Source organism: Notolepis coatsorum, assembly GCF_963971535.1.
Source record: "Notolepis coatsorum genome assembly, contig: SCAFFOLD_1523, whole genome shotgun sequence".
Classification (NCBI taxonomy): domain Eukaryota; kingdom Metazoa; phylum Chordata; class Actinopteri; order Aulopiformes; family Paralepididae; genus Notolepis; species Notolepis coatsorum.
In genome coordinates, this window is record NW_028173811.1 from 3,103 (window position 1) to 20,000 (window position 16,898).

General features: G+C 49.3%; 1 protein-coding gene across 1 annotated transcript in view; it reads left to right on the forward strand.

Moving 5' to 3' along the window:
- Positions 1-4,709: 4,709 nt before the first annotated feature.
- Positions 4,710-16,898, forward strand: part of LOC311247703 (pleckstrin homology domain-containing family G member 3-like) — a gene marked incomplete at its 3' end in the record, with an annotated part of 34,963 nt that continues 22,774 nt past the window's right edge. Inside the window, exon 1 of the mRNA XM_084338712.1 lies at positions 4,710-4,747. Within this exon, the coding sequence (XP_084194838.1) occupies positions 4,734-4,747 (14 nt within the window). The 5' untranslated portion in view covers positions 4,710-4,733. The remainder of the gene's footprint in view (positions 4,748-16,898) is intronic.

Consider the following 16,898-nt stretch of genomic DNA (forward strand, 5'->3'; position numbering starts at 1 on the left):
TCACAGAGAGTAGGTTACTGTCACAGAGAGTGGGTTACAGTCACAGAGAGTGGGTTACTGTCACAGAGAGTAGGTTACTGTCACAGAGTGGGTTACTGTCACAGAGAGTGAGTTACTGTCACAGAGAGTGGGTTACTGTCACAGAGAGTGGGTTACTGTCACAGAGAGTGAGTTACTGTCACAGAGAGTGGGTTACTGTCACAGAGAGTGGGTTACTGTCACAGAGAGTGGGTTACTGTCACAGAGAGTGAGTTACTGTCACAGAGAGTGGGTTACTGTCACAGAGAGTGGGTTACTGTCACAGAGAGTGAGTTACTGTCACAGAGAGTGGGTTACTGTCACAGAGAGTGGGTTACTGTCACAGAGTGGGTTACTGTCACAGAGAGTGGGTTACTGTCACAGAGAGTGGGTTACTGTCACAGAGTGGGTTACTGTCACAGAGAGTGGGTTACTGTCACAGAGAGTGGGTTACTGTCACAGAGTGGGTTACTGTCACAGAGAGTGGGTTACTGTCACAGAGTGGGTTACTGTCACAGAGAGTGGGTTACTGTCCCACTGTCACAGAGAGTGAATGAATGAATTTTCTGTCCCTGTTCACAACAAATCATAAACACACGTGTGTGGACTCACAAAAAGAAAAATAATCACAAATGTACATATTCAAAGTAAGCTCACACACAAAATCCAAACTTAATGACCGAAAACAGGAATAGGCTGAAGCACATGCTTATTTTTGCCTATCCTTTACAATTCTTAAAAACTAAATATATTCCAAGATATATTTTTTGAAAAACAAAACAAATGTTTTACTCAAAACTGTACTCCTGGATTATTAAATTTTTAAGGCTTTTTTTTAAATCTCCCCTGAGAAGTACACAACTTCAACCCGTCACTAAGATTATTCCATAGTTGAACTCCCAAATTTGAAAGAGTGGGATGCAGTCACACAGTGGGTTACTGTCACAGAGAGTGGGTTACTGTGCTGCAGGATGAGGCACAGTGGCAGTGGTGGCCTAAAGGTTAGACAAGCGGGCTTGTGGTTGGAAGGTCATCGGTTCGATCCCCGGAGTGGCAGGAAACAACTGGGCGCGGGGGAAATAAAAAGAGAGCGGTCTCCCCTCCCTCAACGGTCATTGTTGTAGTGCCCTTGAGCAAGGCAGTTAATCCCCAACTACTACTTAGTCCCTCCCTTTTACTGCGGAGCTCCGAGGTGTGAATGTGTGGAACTGTATGAGTATGAAGCAGGGCGTTGCAGAAAAAGAATATAGACTACATGTTAATAACATAGTAATAATAAGAGCAAGCAGACCTCTACTAAATAACATAGTAGTTCAGTAACGCCTGCACAGACAGAATAGGCCAGGCCAATCAGGTGGCGAAGAAAAGACATGTGACAGTGTATGTCCATTTGATGAAGATTTCATTAAATTAAATAAAGGTTTGCATTTTACAAAATCAATCAAATTGATGATACAGTATAGTGATGATCTGTACGCAAGAGTATGCTGCTAATAAACGGAAATATTTGTTTAAAAAAAAATCAATAAAAAAATATATTTATTTTAGGGCAGAACATACTTTCAAACTTAAAATAAACCAAGTTATTGGTTGCAATTGAAGGGGGAAGTTTTACATCCAATCACAGAAATACAACTCTGAGTCCTCTTTGTCCGAGACAGAGTCAAGACCAAGTCAAGACAGAGTCAAAACCTTCAAAATCTGGTCTTGAGACCAAGACCGGTCTGCAGGACTAACGTTACAGCACTACCCGACAAGTCATGTCAACAGAAATGTGAAAAATATGAGTTTCACAATCACATTTTCTGTCTGAAGCCTAATGAGCCTAATATCTCCCTTGACCCCATGACCCGGTAGATGTTTGATTTGACACGGCGGGAGACCTGCCATGTAATCTAGCCACGTGTAACTTTCACAGTGTAACACAAAACACTGTTACTACATGTGATCACAATACATTCACATGACCCGCAGCCGGCGATGGCGTGTGATTATATTGTATGTGAAAGCAAAGTCTTATTATGTGATACCATGAAAATGACACATGGGAAATCATTATGAGCACATGTGGAATCTTGTAAATCATGTGCGACGAGTTCCAAGAACACAGTGGGAATGTGAGATACTGTCAGCTGCTTTCTGTAAAGATAACTTACAGTATTTTAAAGGTGACCAGAATATGGGTGAATTGACACATGTCCCTATAAGGTGAACGTGAAGGGCTGCTTGTGTTAACAGTAGTCCAAGCAGAGCAAAGCCAGGGAACATTAGATTAACGAATTAAGGACAAGAGTTTATTTTAAGACCTGAGTTATGTGTTTCTGACCCATCTCTCTCTCTCTCTCTCTCTCTCTCTCTCTCTCTCTCTCTCTCTCTCTCTCTCTCTCTCTCTCTCTCTCTCTCTCTCTCTCTCTCTCTTTCTCTTTCTTTCTCTCTTTCTCTCTGTGTGTGTGTGTGTGTGTGTGTGTGTGTGTGTGTGTGTGTGTGTGTGTGTGTGCGTGCGTGCGTGCGTGCGTGTGTGAATCAACAGCCTCTTTCTCTCAATGACCTACTGATGGTGTAAGTCAGAATGGAAGGGTTTAGTGTAAGTCAGAATGGAAGGGTTTAGTGTAAGGCAGAATGGAAGGGTTTAGTGTAAGGCAGAATGGAAGGGTTTAGTGTAAAGCAGAATGGAAGGGTTTAGTGTAAGGCAGAATGGAAGGGTTTAGTGTAAGGCAGAATGGAAGGGTTTAGTGTAAAGCAGAATGGAAGGGTTTAGTGTAAGGCAGAATGGAAGGGTTTAGTGTAAGGCAGAATGGAAGGGTTTAGTGTAAGGCAGAATGGAAGGGTTTAGTGTAAGGCAGAATGGAAGGGTTTAGTGTAAGTCAGAATGGAAGGGTTTAGTGTAAGGCAGAATGGAAGGGTTTAGTGTAAGGCAGAATGGAAGGGTTTAGTGTAAAGCAGAATGGAAGGGTTTAGTGTAAGGCAGAATGGAAGGGTTTAGTGTAAGGCAGAATGGAAGGGTTTAGTGTAAGGCAGAATGGAAGGGTTTAGTGTAAGTCAGAATGGAAGGGTTTAGTGTAAAGCAGAATGGAAGGGTTTAGTGTAAGGCAGAATGGAGGTCAGTTAGGCATTACTACATGATTATGGTAATTGTTTTTGTCTTGTTTTTGTCATTGTTGTTGTCGTCAGTCGTCTCTGTGTTGTGGGGCTTATCCTCCTCATGAAATACATACATTTCTGCAAAAAAAAAAGAAAATTACTTTGAATTATCATCATTGTAGCTGGGAAGGTTTTTCTCTATTTGAAATGTTCCTAATCATTGTGGCAGAATGTGACTCCAAACATGAAGTTAAGTTTCAAAGTTGCACAAAAGTCAACAAGTAGCTATGTTGGGGAAAATACTCAAATGTGTGAAGATTAATAACGATGTGGCTTTGAAGAGGGACGTAAGAAAGACATGCACTGGAGAGCTGCTGGCAGCCATGTGGGCGCCTGGGACGTCCATATGATTCCTATTTGTCTTGTAAACGGCTTGGACGAGGCTGTAAGAAATAGTGCTGAGATGAGAGAAAGAAAAGGCCACTGTCTTTGTCTGGCTCTCTGGTTTAGTTTATTGCATGTGTCTCGTCAGGGACCATGTACCAAAAAATAACATTCATAACAATAACATTCTCATTCATCTCAATTAATGAGAGAAGATGCATTGCACCAGATTTAGCTATTAGATCACTTAGCTAACGTCCGTCTGCAGTCCCTGGCTCAGAGAGGGACGAGGAATGATGCTAGCAGTTCTGTTAAAGGTAGAATCTGGAATACCGTCAAACAGGGCAAAAGAGCCCTGCTTGGTATCGCACTTTGTTTCCATTCTTTGTTTTGATCTGACGTGTGGGTTGGAGGTTAGTAACTTTTAGTAAACAAAGTGCGATACCAAGCGGGGCTCTTTTTCCTAGAGGTCGCTGTTTGACTGCGTTACAGATTCTGCCTTTAAAGGGTATTTTCTTCATGATATCCCGGGGGTTCTGCAGAGTGTCTTACACAATCAGAGGCACAATCAGAGACAAAAGAGAAGACTTGACACTTGAATCCAGGCAATTCTCGTCATTATTGCGAAGACGGGAATTGTGTGTGCGGCTAATGGATGCCGTCTTGATGACATCTTTGTTTGGAATTCCCCTTTTAAGTGGTCAGGAGGAAGACTTTGAGAAGATGAGCCCTGGACTTAAAAAGCATTTTGAGTCCCGCGCTTTTGGAACGCAGCCCTGAGCCGAACGGAGTGTGTGTTCCTGCTTAAGAGTTTAAACAGAGAGAGAGAGAAAGGAGTTTGGTTTGGTCAGAACCAGAGACAAACCATACCCTGTCAACTACAGCCTGTGTGTGCGTGTGTGTGTGCGTGTGCGTGTGTGTGCGTGTGTGTGTGTGCGTGTGCGCACGGCGCACGCTTGTGTCTATTTGGGCGTGTGTATTTATGAACGTGCGTTTTATACAGTACATGTGTGTTTATTTAGTATGACCCTCTCTCTCTCTTACTATTTCTCTCTATCTCTCCCACAAAGCGAGGGATGACATTGATCTATAGCAGAAAGGAGGGCCTTCACCTCTCTTTTCTTTTCACCTATACCTCTCACCTCTAATGTCTCTCTCTCTCTCTCTCTCTCTCTCTCTCTCTCTCTCTCTCTCTCTCTCTCTCTCTCTCTGTTTAGAGTGAAGCCTTCGACATCTACACCCTGTACTGCATGAACTACCCCAAGTAAGTCTCTCTCTCTCACACACACACACACACACACACACACACACACACACACACACACACACACACACACACACACACACACACACACACACACACACACACACACACACACACACACGTTAAATGCTGTATCTGGATCCATTATTTTCAGAGACTTGATGTGGTTTTGAAGACATGCCACACCTGCCTAGCTACCCATTACACCTGCCTGGCTACCCATTACACCTGCCTGGCTACCCATTACACCTGCCTGGCTACCTATTACACCTGCCTGGCTACCCATTACACCTGCCTGGCTACCCATTACACCTGCCTGGCTACCTATTACACCTGCCTGGCTACCCATTACACCTGCCTAGCTACCCATTACACCTGCCTGGCTACCCATTACACCTGCCTGGCTACCTATTACACCTGCCTGGCTACCCATTACACCTGCCTGGCTACCCATTACACCTGCCTGGCTACCTATTACACCTGCCTGGCTACCCATTACACCTGCCTGGCTACCCATTACACCTGCCTGGCTACCCATTACACCTGCCTGGCTACCTATTACACCTGCCTGGCTACCCATTACACCTGCCTGGCTACCTATTACACCTGCCTGGCTACCCATTACACCTGCCTAGCTACCCATTACACCTGCCTGGCTACCCATTACACCTGCCTGGCTACCTATTACACCTGCCTGGCTACCCATTACACCTGCCTGGCTACCCATTACACCTGCCTGGCTACCCATTACACCTGCCTGGCTACCCATTACACCTGCCTGGCTACCTGGCTACCTATTACACCTGCCTGGCTACCCATTACACCTGCCTGGCTACCTATTACACCTGCCTGGCTACCCATTACACCTGCCTGGCTACCCATTACACCTTCCTGGCTACCTATTACACCTGCCTGGCTACCTGGCTACCTATTACACCTGCCTGGCTACCCATTACACCTGCCTGGCTACCCATTACACCTGCCTGGCTACCTATTACACCTGCCTGGCTACCTATTACACCTGCCTGGCTACCCATTACACCTGCCTGGCTACCCATTACACCTGCCTGGCTACCTATTACACCTGCCTGGCTACCCATTACACCTGCCTACACCAGCGCTTAAACGAAATCCTGCCAGCTGCTTGGCCCTCCTCCCCAGCAGGCCTGCAGTCAAGGCACTAACCACTATGGACGTGTCCAAGACTGCCGAGTGCCAGGACAGGCCTCCAGCCACAGCCGGGGCCTCTGAGACGTGCAGCCAAGGGCCAGTTTGTCCGAGAAGGTTCTGTTTCACATACAAATCGAATGGACAACCTGTGTCACTTCTCTCTCATCTTTGACCTGACAGAGGTGGTGTTTGCTGCAGTGCTGCCATGTTGCAGTGCAGTAACAGTGGAGTCACAGTGCAGTCACAGTGCAGTAACAGTGCAGTCACAGTGCAGTCACAGTGCAGTCACAGTGCAGTCGCAGTGCAGTCACAGTGCAGTCGCAGTGCAGTCACAGTGCAGTCGCAGTGCAGTCACAGTGCAGTCACAGTGCAGTCACAGTGCAGTCGCAGTGCAGTCACAGTGCAGTAACAGTCACAGTGCAGTAACAGTGCAGTCACAGTGCAGTCACAGTGCAGTCACAGTGCAATCGCAGTGCAGTAACAGTCACAGTGCAGTAACAGTGCAGTCACAGTGCAGTAACAGTGCAGTAACAGTGCAGTCACAGTGCAGTCACAGTGCAGTAACAGTGCAGTCACAGTGCAGTCACAGTGCAGTAACAGTGCAGTCACAGTGCAGTAACAGTGCAGACACAGTGCAGTCACAGTGCAGTCACAGTGGAGTAACAGTGCAGTAACAGTGCAGTAACAGTGCAGACACAGTGCAGTCACAGTGCAGTCACAGTGGAGTAACAGTGCAGTAACAGTGCAGTAACAGTGCAGTCACAGTGCAGTCACAGTGGAGTAACAGTGCAGTAACAGTGCAGACACAGTGCAGTCACAGTGGAGTAACAGTGCAGTAACAGTGCAGTAACAGTGCAGTCACAGTGCAGTCACAGTGGAGTAACAGTGCAGTAACAGTGCAGTAACAGTGCAGACACAGTGCAGTCACAGTGGAGTAACAGTGGAGTAACAGTGCAGTAACAGTGCAGACACAGTGCAGTCACAGTGCAGTCACAGTGGAGTAACAGTGCAGTAACGGTGCAGTAACAGTGCAGTCACAGTGCAGTCACAGTGCAGTAACAGTGCAGTAACAGTGCAGTAACAGTGCAGTCACAGTGCAGTAACAGTGCAGACACAGTGCAGTAACAGTGCAGACACAGTGGAGTCACAGTGCAGTCACAGTGCAGTAACAGTGCAGTCACAGTGCAGACACAGTGCAGTAACAGTGCAGACACAGTGCAGTAACAGTGCAGTCACAGTGCAGTCACAGTGCAGTCACAGTGCAGACACAGTGCAGTAACAGTGCAGTCACAGTGCAGTCACAGTGCAGACACAGTGCAGTAACAGTGCAGTCACAGTGGAGTAACAGTGCAGTAACAGTGCAGTAACAGTGCAGTCACAGTGCAGTCACAGTGCAGTCACAGTGGAGTAACAGTGCAGTAACAGTGCAGTAACAGTGCAGACACAGTGCAGTCACAGTGGAGTAACAGTGCAGTAACAGTGCAGTAACAGTGCAGTCACAGTGCAGTCACAGTGGAGTAACAGTGCAGTAACAGTGCAGTAACAGTGCAGACACAGTGCAGTCACAGTGGAGTAACAGTGGAGTAACAGTGCAGTAACAGTGCAGACACAGTGCAGTCACAGTGCAGTCACAGTGGAGTAACAGTGCAGTAACGGTGCAGTAACAGTGCAGTCACAGTGCAGTAACAGTGCAGTCACAGTGCAGTAACAGTGCAGTAACAGTGCAGTAACAGTGCAGTCACAGTGCAGTAACAGTGCAGACACAGTGCAGTAACAGTGCAGACACAGTGGAGTCACAGTGCAGTCACAGTGCAGTAACAGTGCAGTCACAGTGCAGTCACAGTGCAGTCACAGTGCAGACACAGTGCAGTAACAGTGCAGTCACAGTGCAGTCACAGTGCAGACACAGTGCAGTAACAGTGCAGTCACAGTGCAGTAACAGTGCAGTAACAGTGCAGTCACAGTGCAGTCACAGTGCAGTAACAGTGCAGACACAGTGGAGTCACAGTGCAGTCACAGTGCAGTCACAGTGCAGTAACAGTGCAGTCACAGTGCAGTCACAGTGCAGTCACAGTGCAGACACAGTGGAGTAACAGTGCAGTCACAGTGCAGTAACAGTGCAGTCACAGTGCAGACACAGTGCAGTAACAGTGCAGTAACAGTGCAGTAACAGTGCAGTCACAGTGCAGTCACAGTGCAGTCACAGTGCAGTCACAGTGCAGTCACAGTGCAGACACAGTGCAGTAACAGTGCAGTCACAGTGCAGACACAGTGCAGTAACAGTGCAGTCACAGTGCAGTCACAGTGCAGTAACAGTGCAGTAACAGTGCAGTCACAGTGCAGTCACAGTGCAGTCACAGTGCAGTCACAGTGCAGTCACAGTGCAGTAACAGTGCAGTCACAGTGCAGTAACAGTGCAGTCACAGTGCAGTCACAGTGCAGTAAACAACATCATCTGTATTGTCTCTTCCCCCGTAACCTCTGATATCTCACTCACCATCTACCATCTCTGGAAGACTCGCCTCCCCTGCCTTGATGCATTCTAGCACTTATGCAGTAAAAATAGACTTTAGAGGTGATATAAATATAGAAATTGATGCGGAGAGAATGATGCAGACAACCTAACAGGCAAAATACTATATTTTACTATAATAAAATATGAACAATGATCAGTAATACGTCATTGACACAAAGGTGGATAGACTCCCTGAGAAGTTACTAGCTATTGACACGGGTTGAGATGAATAAAGTAACTACATAAGACAGGATAATGATAAGTAAGCTAAATCACCTTACACTTAGCAGATGAACAGAAAGGCATTATCTAGGTCTCCAAGCAGGCACTCTGGCTCGGGGCCCCAGGCAGTCTGGCTTGGTCTTGGTCTCCTAATCTTCTAATCTCTCAGACCGTCGTCTATTATAGAATAGAATAGAAGTACTTTATTGATCCCGATGGAAATTCAGCACTACAGATCGCTCACAGTAAACATTTAGGTGGTCAAAAATCACAAATCGCAAAAAAAAAAAAAAAATACAGGGATATACATTCTAAAATATGTATATACATTCTAAAATATACAGCCACAAATATACAGTGATATACAGTCAAATGTACAGTAATAAATGTAAAATTATATACAATTACATACAAACAACAATAATACATACTGTAACTGAGGGGTACAATTCCCTGACTGTATTACTAGATATGATACTTACTACCACTACCTTTGTACTTAATATTCGGCCACCCAGTACTCGGCATAAATATATTATGATGAACACTGTCACGTAGATGAAACGGATCCAACACAAATGTACGAATTAGAAATAGGTCTTTATTTCTACACAGCGATGGTGTGTAGAGCAAGCACTTAATCAAATCAATCACATTTATGAATGGGAATTAGTATGCACTTTTATGGCAAGAGTATTCGTCGGTATATCAATAGAGAATGTCCAGTCTCTGAAGGCGCAGGTGGTACATATACGACCTGGAATAGTTAAGGAATAACAGCAATGATACTTCAATGATTATAGGCTGGATACACTAGGGGGGGGTTAATCCGGTCGCTTGTAAGCCGACAGGAGTAGGAAGGGGGGGGGGTAGAATCCGGCTGCCTCATCCGGCCAAGGGTATCCCAGGTGAACCCACTGTAGTGCCGTTCAATGCGCCGGCGATCCTTGGACCACAGATGAAAGCAGATGGACTCTTTGTGGGCCGGCGTCCTCCGGTCCACGGAGGAGAGACGTGAAGCGACCTCGTCTTGCAGAGCGTCTCCTCACCTTGCGTCCTCTCCAGGGGGGGGGGTTCCAACACACGGCAGTGTCGGGGGTCTTTATCCATGGAATAATCAACGTATACAAAGCATAATCCGTGCCTGGGAAGGCGGGCTGTCGTCGGTAGAATAATCCGGTATACAGGTCCACTCGCTCGTCGGCTCTGGGGCTCCTCGGGTGCAGCTTCACGTGGGGTCAACCACCCTGGATAAGCAGCCAGTTCTCTGCCCGAAACGATGGGGTACTGATTACGGTAGTATTCTTACCGCACGAAGCACTATATATTAACAGACTATTATTAGCTTAATAGACTACGTCCAACTCGACGATATAGTGCCAAATATGACTATTCAAATATTAATATACACGATGTCTCAATACCGATGGTAAGCGAACTTGGCCTTACTCCCACACGTGGCGTCGTGGGGAGGCTTTACGTCTGTGACTCTATTGGAGGGTAAGAAACTGGACTGAAAAGGAAGTCCTACTTTAGTAGCGCAGTATATATACGCACTATGAACAAATAGTCCCATTAGTGGTGCGGTAGCCAGATTCCTACGCGGAACTAGGACTTGTTCGTACATGTTGAGCGGTACGTTTGAACTGGGTCTGGGAGGTATGGCAGCCTGGCACCAAGGTCTCGACCAATAGTAGAATGGAGACTATTATGGGATGTTCAGTAGGCTAGAATGGATATTCAATGCATATTGTACAAGGAATATACAAGGGATATCAAGGAATATTAGAGAATATACAAATACAATTAAATATATATATATAATAAATATATATATTCGGTTTAATCTGGCCCTTCACAACAGCCACCCCCTGATTAGTCCCAGACCTAATCAGTTAAGCAGAGACAGATTAATCGCGTTGTCTATTTACACATAAGGGTTTGCTGTAGGGGTCAGTCAACTTCACAAAGTCATAGGGTTATAGGGTCATGGTCATCATCGATTGTGTCTGGGAGTCGGGGCAGTTCTATGAGCCTCGCCACGGGACGGGTGTAAGTGCGACCCTGGACGAGCACTTCAGCTGCTCGGACCTTGCCGTCGGCACCGGTGATCACTTTGCTTACGCGGCCGGCCGGCCACATAGCTCTGGGCAGTGATTGATCAATAATCATGACGACTGTTCCTTCTGTCAAATTGTCTCTCTCCTTTACCCACTTCTGGCGGGTCTGTAGAGACGGTAGGTAGTGCAGTAGGAAACTGCTCCAAAACTTGTCGGCTAATACTTGGCTGTACCTCCACATTCGTCGGCCGTTCGCTTCTTCAGGCCGGTACATTGTCTGGGGTAACGTGGGATCTAGCCGCCCCATCAGGAGTGTGTTGGGGGTAACTGGGTCGATATCCGCCACATCACTGGAGACATATCCGAGGGGCTTCGAGTTAAGTACTCCCTCAATCTCCGTGAGGACTGTCATTAGGACTTCTTCCGCCACAGTCTGGGCCCCAAGTACTGCGTACAGGGCTGTCTTTATGGAGCGCACTTCTCGTTCCCAAGTGCCACCGAAGTGGGGTGCGTTTGGGGGGTTGAATTGGAAATCAACCTGTGCTGGAGCGAGGTGGGTCTTAAGTTCTGGGCCCATAGCTTGGAAGCTCTCTCTCAGCTCTCTTTCGCCGCCTTTGAAGTTTGTCCCATGATCGGACAATAGGGTAGACGGTCTTCCTTTCCGTGATGTGAATCTACGGAAGGCCATAAGGAATGAGTCTGTGCTCATGGTCGGGAGAAGCTCGATGTGTATCGCTCTGGTGGTCATGCATTTGAATACAATACCCCACCGCTTCTCGGTTCCTCTTCCTTTCTTTATGTGCAGCGGGCCAAAGCAGTCCATACCCGTTGAGTGGAATGGCTTGTCACCGATTCGGAGGCGACATGGAGGAAGGTCAGCCATCCTTGGTATGCTGGGCTGCGCGCGCCACTTGCGGCAGTCTAGACATGTTCGCTGGAAGCGTCGTACCGCCTCTCTTCCTTGTAGGATCCAGTAACGACGTCTGATTTCCGCGAAGACTCTTTCTGCTCCTGCGTGATGTACATCCTCATCGTATTTCTTTATAATCAGCTCTGTGACCTTGTGTCGGCTGTTCAATACGATCGGGTATTTAATGTCATCCGGTAGATTGGGGGCTCTGCGTAGGCGACCACCCACTCTGATGAGGGCACGAGCGTCGCTCTCGGGGGCCAGATGAATTAATCTGCTGTCGGATGGGACGGGCTTTCCTCCCTGTAGACAGGCCAATTCATCGGGGAACGAGTCTCTCTGGGCTCGCTGCAGTAGAAGCAATTCTGCTTCCTCGTAGTTAGCTGCTGACATATCAGCGGGGGACTTGCACTCCGGGTGGTACCGCAGGAATGTTCTTTGTTGTGCACTCTCTATGGACGTGCAATCGTCTATGTTAGGGTCGGTGGAGGCTACGGTGCTCAATCCACAGAACACAGACTTCTTATTTTCCACCTCCTCTGGACTTGCTTCCCTAGGGATAGGCATGGGCCACTGTCCTTCCGGGAGTCTTAGGAATGCGGGGCCGTCACTGTAGACATTGCGACGGGTGAGGTCATCCAGGGGCATCCCCCGGGTGATGACGTCAGCTGGGTTCTGTTTTGTATCAACGTAGCGCCACTCTGTTTCTCCGGTTAACTCTTCGGTTAAGTCTTGAATCTCGGTGACTCTGACTCCCACGAAGACTTTGTACTTGCATGAGTCCGATTTGATCCAGGCGAGTACTGTCGTGGAATCTGACCACAGGATTGTTCTAGACACCGGTATGGTGAGCTCACGTTGGATGAGCGTGGCTAGGTGCGCTCCGGCTAGGGCTGTGCAGAGCTCTAGACGTGGGATAGATTGTTGCTTGCGTGGGGCTATTCTCGAGCGGGCGAGGACAAATGCTGTGTAGATCTCTCCCCCCTTTTCGTGGGCCCGCAAGTAGGCTACTGATCCGTATGCGACCTCTGAGGCGTCACTGAAGACGTGTAAGTCCATTTTACATGTCTCTGGCCTCACCGTGGGTGGGAAGTAGCTTCGGCGCATATTAACGCCTGGGAGTGAGTGGAGCTCCATCTCCCACTCTCTCCAGGTGGATGCAAGGTGTGCGGGAATGGGGTCGTCCCAGCCCTGGTCCTTGTCCCACAATGCTCGTACAATCATTTTTGCCCTGGTGGTGTACGGTAGAATACATCCTAGCGGGTCATATTGTCGGGCGAGTGTTGTGTACACACTCCGTCTGGTGGTCGGCGCCGCCGCCGGCCTTCCCTGCTCCGTAGTCAGGGGCTTGTGTCTGTAGTGAAGCGAATCTGTTTTGAATCGCCACACCAATCCCAGGGTCATCTCCTGGGCTTCTCCCGGGATTGTAGCCATCCAGGTCTCGCTGCTGGCTGCCTTGTCCTCGGAGGAGAGGCTGCGCAGTACTTGCGGATCGCTGCTGGCCCACTGCCTGAGATCAAAGCCGCCTTTGATCAATGAGGCGCGGAGTTTAATCAGGAGAGCCTCGGCTTCTTCCTGGGTTGAAAGGCTTTGTAGACAGTTGTCTACGTAGAAGCTGTTCTTTACGCTGTGTCGGACCTCTTCGTCCGCTGCTGGGTCCTCTGCTACATGTTTCTGTAGTGCAAATGTAGCACAGCAGGGGCTGCATGTCGTTCCGAAGGGGAGGACTTCCCATTGGTAGATGGCTGGGTGCTCATCTCCTGGCTTCTCTCTCCATAGGAACCGTAACAGGGGCTTGTCCTCCTCTACTAATCTCACCTGCAGGAACATTCCTTTAATGTCCCCGCTGATGGCCACCTTTTCCTGGCGGAAGCGGAGTAGAACGCCGAGTAGGGAGGGGCCGAGTGTGGGACCGGGCAGTAACTCTTTATTCAGATTTTGGGATCCGATCTGGTAGCTGCAGTTAAATACTATGCGGTCTTTACCGTTGTGATGGACCTTGTGGTGAGGCACGTACCACGATTCAGTGGTCTGGTCAGCCTCTTTAATGTCCATCTTTGTGACGTGTCCCGCTGTGATGAGCTTCTCAATCTCAGCGCGGTATACACTCTCTTGGGCGGGGTTCTTGGCTAAGCGCCGCTCCGTGTTCAGCAGGTACCGTTCTGTGGCGTCTGTCTTGGCGTGGAAAGTAGGCATTCCTTCTCGCCGCAGGAGTGGCGTGGCGTATCTCAACACGCCGTTGACCGGGACTCTCTTGGTCCCTGTCTCGAGGGGGTGAATGGCGTAAATGTCATCTTTAGAGCGAATGTCTTTCCTTCCGTTCTTAAAGGGCATTTGTTCCAAGGTCCATAGCCGCTCTACGTGTTGCAGGAGTGCGGTTTCTCCCTCTGTGACTCGGGAGTGGAGACATCTAGTGGCTGTACTTCGGTTGAGAGATTTGGCGAGCGGGCCTTGGAGAGTCCATCCCAAACGGGTCTCGACTGCTGCAGGACAGCCTCGGGGTCCGGTATGAACCCGGTCTATCGGGACAATGAGGTCTGCATGGTCGGAGCCTATCAACAGGGTCGGCATAGCATTGTCTATGAGCGGGATCGGTAACTTGCGCAGATGTACATATTTCTCCATCAGCTTGGCGACGGGGTATGTGTACCGCGACAGTCCTATTTCTTGGCTGGTGAAAGCGTCTGTAATCTGGTACCGTCGCTCAGGCTGGCCGCTTGCTGCGATAGAGAATGAGACATTCTCGCCCTTTATCGTCTTCAAATCTCGTCTTATTGTCTGAATTGTCATTTGGGTTTCGCTTCCCCGCAGCCCTAGCTGGGCCGCAGCGGAGGCGAGCAGAAGGGTCTTCTCGGACCCGTCATCGAGGACGGCGTAAGTGTCCAGGACTTTATTCTGGTAGCTTAGTGTCACACGCACTACTTTTAGGAGTACTCGGGCTCCACTGCTGCTGGCGGGATCGATGTACATGACGCTCGCTTTGCTGCTGGATGGTGCGGGTGAAGGGCGCCGTCTGTTACTGTCGTGAAGTATGTCCAGATGGGCTCCATCGCACTTGGTGCACCTTTTCTTTAAGCGGCATTCGGCTGCCATGTGTGAGCGCGCACAGCGAAAACAGCGCTTGTTGGACTTTATCCATTGACTTGCTTCCTCCGCGTTCAGCTTGGGGAAGGAGTCACATTGCGCTAGCCAGTGTTCTTTCTCACAGTAGGGGCACACTATCTTCCACTTCTCCGTTCTGGAGGGGGTACTGTGGCTCCTGCTGCTCGGTACTGACTCCGATTGGTGCATCACAGTCACCGATCTTCTTCCATCATTTAGTCGTCTGGTTCCTTCTCTGGAGCCAGGGGTGCTCCGTCCGAATGTATCTAGCCGTAGGCTGCCGACTTCTCTCGCCAGGAAGTCTGCTAGATCGAGGAGGTTCGGTTCGGGGCCATTCGGGTCTCGGTGGTCTCTCTGCCGCCTAAAACGCTCCTGTCGAGCGGGCGGCAGCTTCTCCAAGATCCTTTCCACATTTGAGTTGGCGTAAAGTTCATGCCTCCCCTTCTCTCTCTGCGCTCCCAACATCCCTACCAGGGACTGCACTCTGATGGACAGGTCGTCCAGTGCTCGATTGTCTATTGCTGGGGGTAAGCGGTCGATGTGTCGGATCTCCTGGATCACGTAATCCCATATGCGCCCATACCTCTGGTCCAATGCTACCAGCGCTGCTGTGTATGGGGTGGTGGAAGTCGCGTAGGCGAGCGCTATATTATGTGCGCGGGGTACCTTTAAGTGCTTCAGTAGGATGGCGTATTTATGGCGTTCATCCAATACATCCACCAACATGGTCTCCAGACACATGCGGAGTTCTGTATACTGGGCCCGGTTCTCTTGGGTGAAGTCGGGTACCATAGGCGTGCCAATGTATGACGCTGACTGTGGATACATCGGCGAGCGTTGGGGGAGAGGCCTCCTAGGCGAGTCTCCTCCCGCTCCTTGGTATGGGCTGGTACCGGCAGTGTACCATGGCCCGCTTGTCCAGGTGCTGTTCCTCGGTGCGGGTCGTGCGTCGTGCTCACCCGTGTATAGAGTCGGGGGTCTGTAGCGCAGCTCCGCGGGAGTATAGCCTGGGCTGTACCGGACCTCCTGGTCCGGTAGAGTACTGTGCTGTCGTCGGGCGTGGTTCTCCTCCTCTTCGTCTTCAGTTAGGTCATCCAGTGCTTGTAGTCTCTGGTTTAGCCTCTCCACAGGATATGCTGCTCCTTCCCGGTTGCTAGGTCTCGCTTGGACCGGTGGGGGGAGGTGGTCTGTGGGGGGTATAGACCTCGTCTGTTGGTCAAGTTCAGGGTTGTTTACTCGGCTAGGGGATGCCGCCCTGGAGGTGTGTCTAGACGAGTTCCTGGAGCCTCTGGCGGAGGGAGAGGGTGTTGTCCGTCTGATCAGCTGTTCTATTAGTTGCGCTTGCTGTCTGTCGCGCTCTGCGTCCCGTAGAGCACCAGCAGCTGCTCGCTGGCTGTCTGCTCGGTCTCGGGCCACATTCTCTTCTCTCTGAATGCGTCTTATTTCTAGACGTATATGCTCTTCTTCGCTCCGCTGCTGGATCTGCAGTCGGTCGCGTTCAGCAGCGGCGTTCAGGCTGATGAGGAAGGCCTGCTGTAGGGTCCTCTCTGCCTCGCTGGGAGAAGGCGGTTGTATAGGGGAGCCTTCCCTCGGGGTACTCCTTGCGGAGCCTTGGAGCTCTATCTCCACGGTGCTCTCCCCGTCTTCTTCCGTGCCGAGTTCTCTCTCTGTAGCGTTGTATTCCTCCCGGGACTCATCGGGGACTACTTCTTCAGTACTGGCGGGGTGTGAAGTCATGTCTGGTTCCCACTGGTCCCCACCGTGAACTTGGTCAGTTACATTAGAACCCGTAGGGGCCTCTATGGTCGGGGTAGTCTGGGCGTTGGGGTTAGACATACTTTTACTTTCTAGTTTTACCGCGTTTACTGTTAGTAGAAGACTAGGTTGTTGACTGACAGCGTAAGCCTCTAAGTACTGAGGGAGCCGTCGTTCGCGCTGCGGGCGTTGGTTAGGAGGATCGTTTCGTGGAGTGTTCATCATAGGCCATTTCAATATTAATAACACTATATTAATATTACACTGATTACCCTCCGGCTCGAAGGACCAATTGTAACTGAGGGGTACAATTCCCTGACTGTATTACTAGATATGATACTTACTACCACTACCTTTGTACTTAATATTCGGCCACCCAGTACTCGGCATAAATATATTATGATGAACACTGTCACG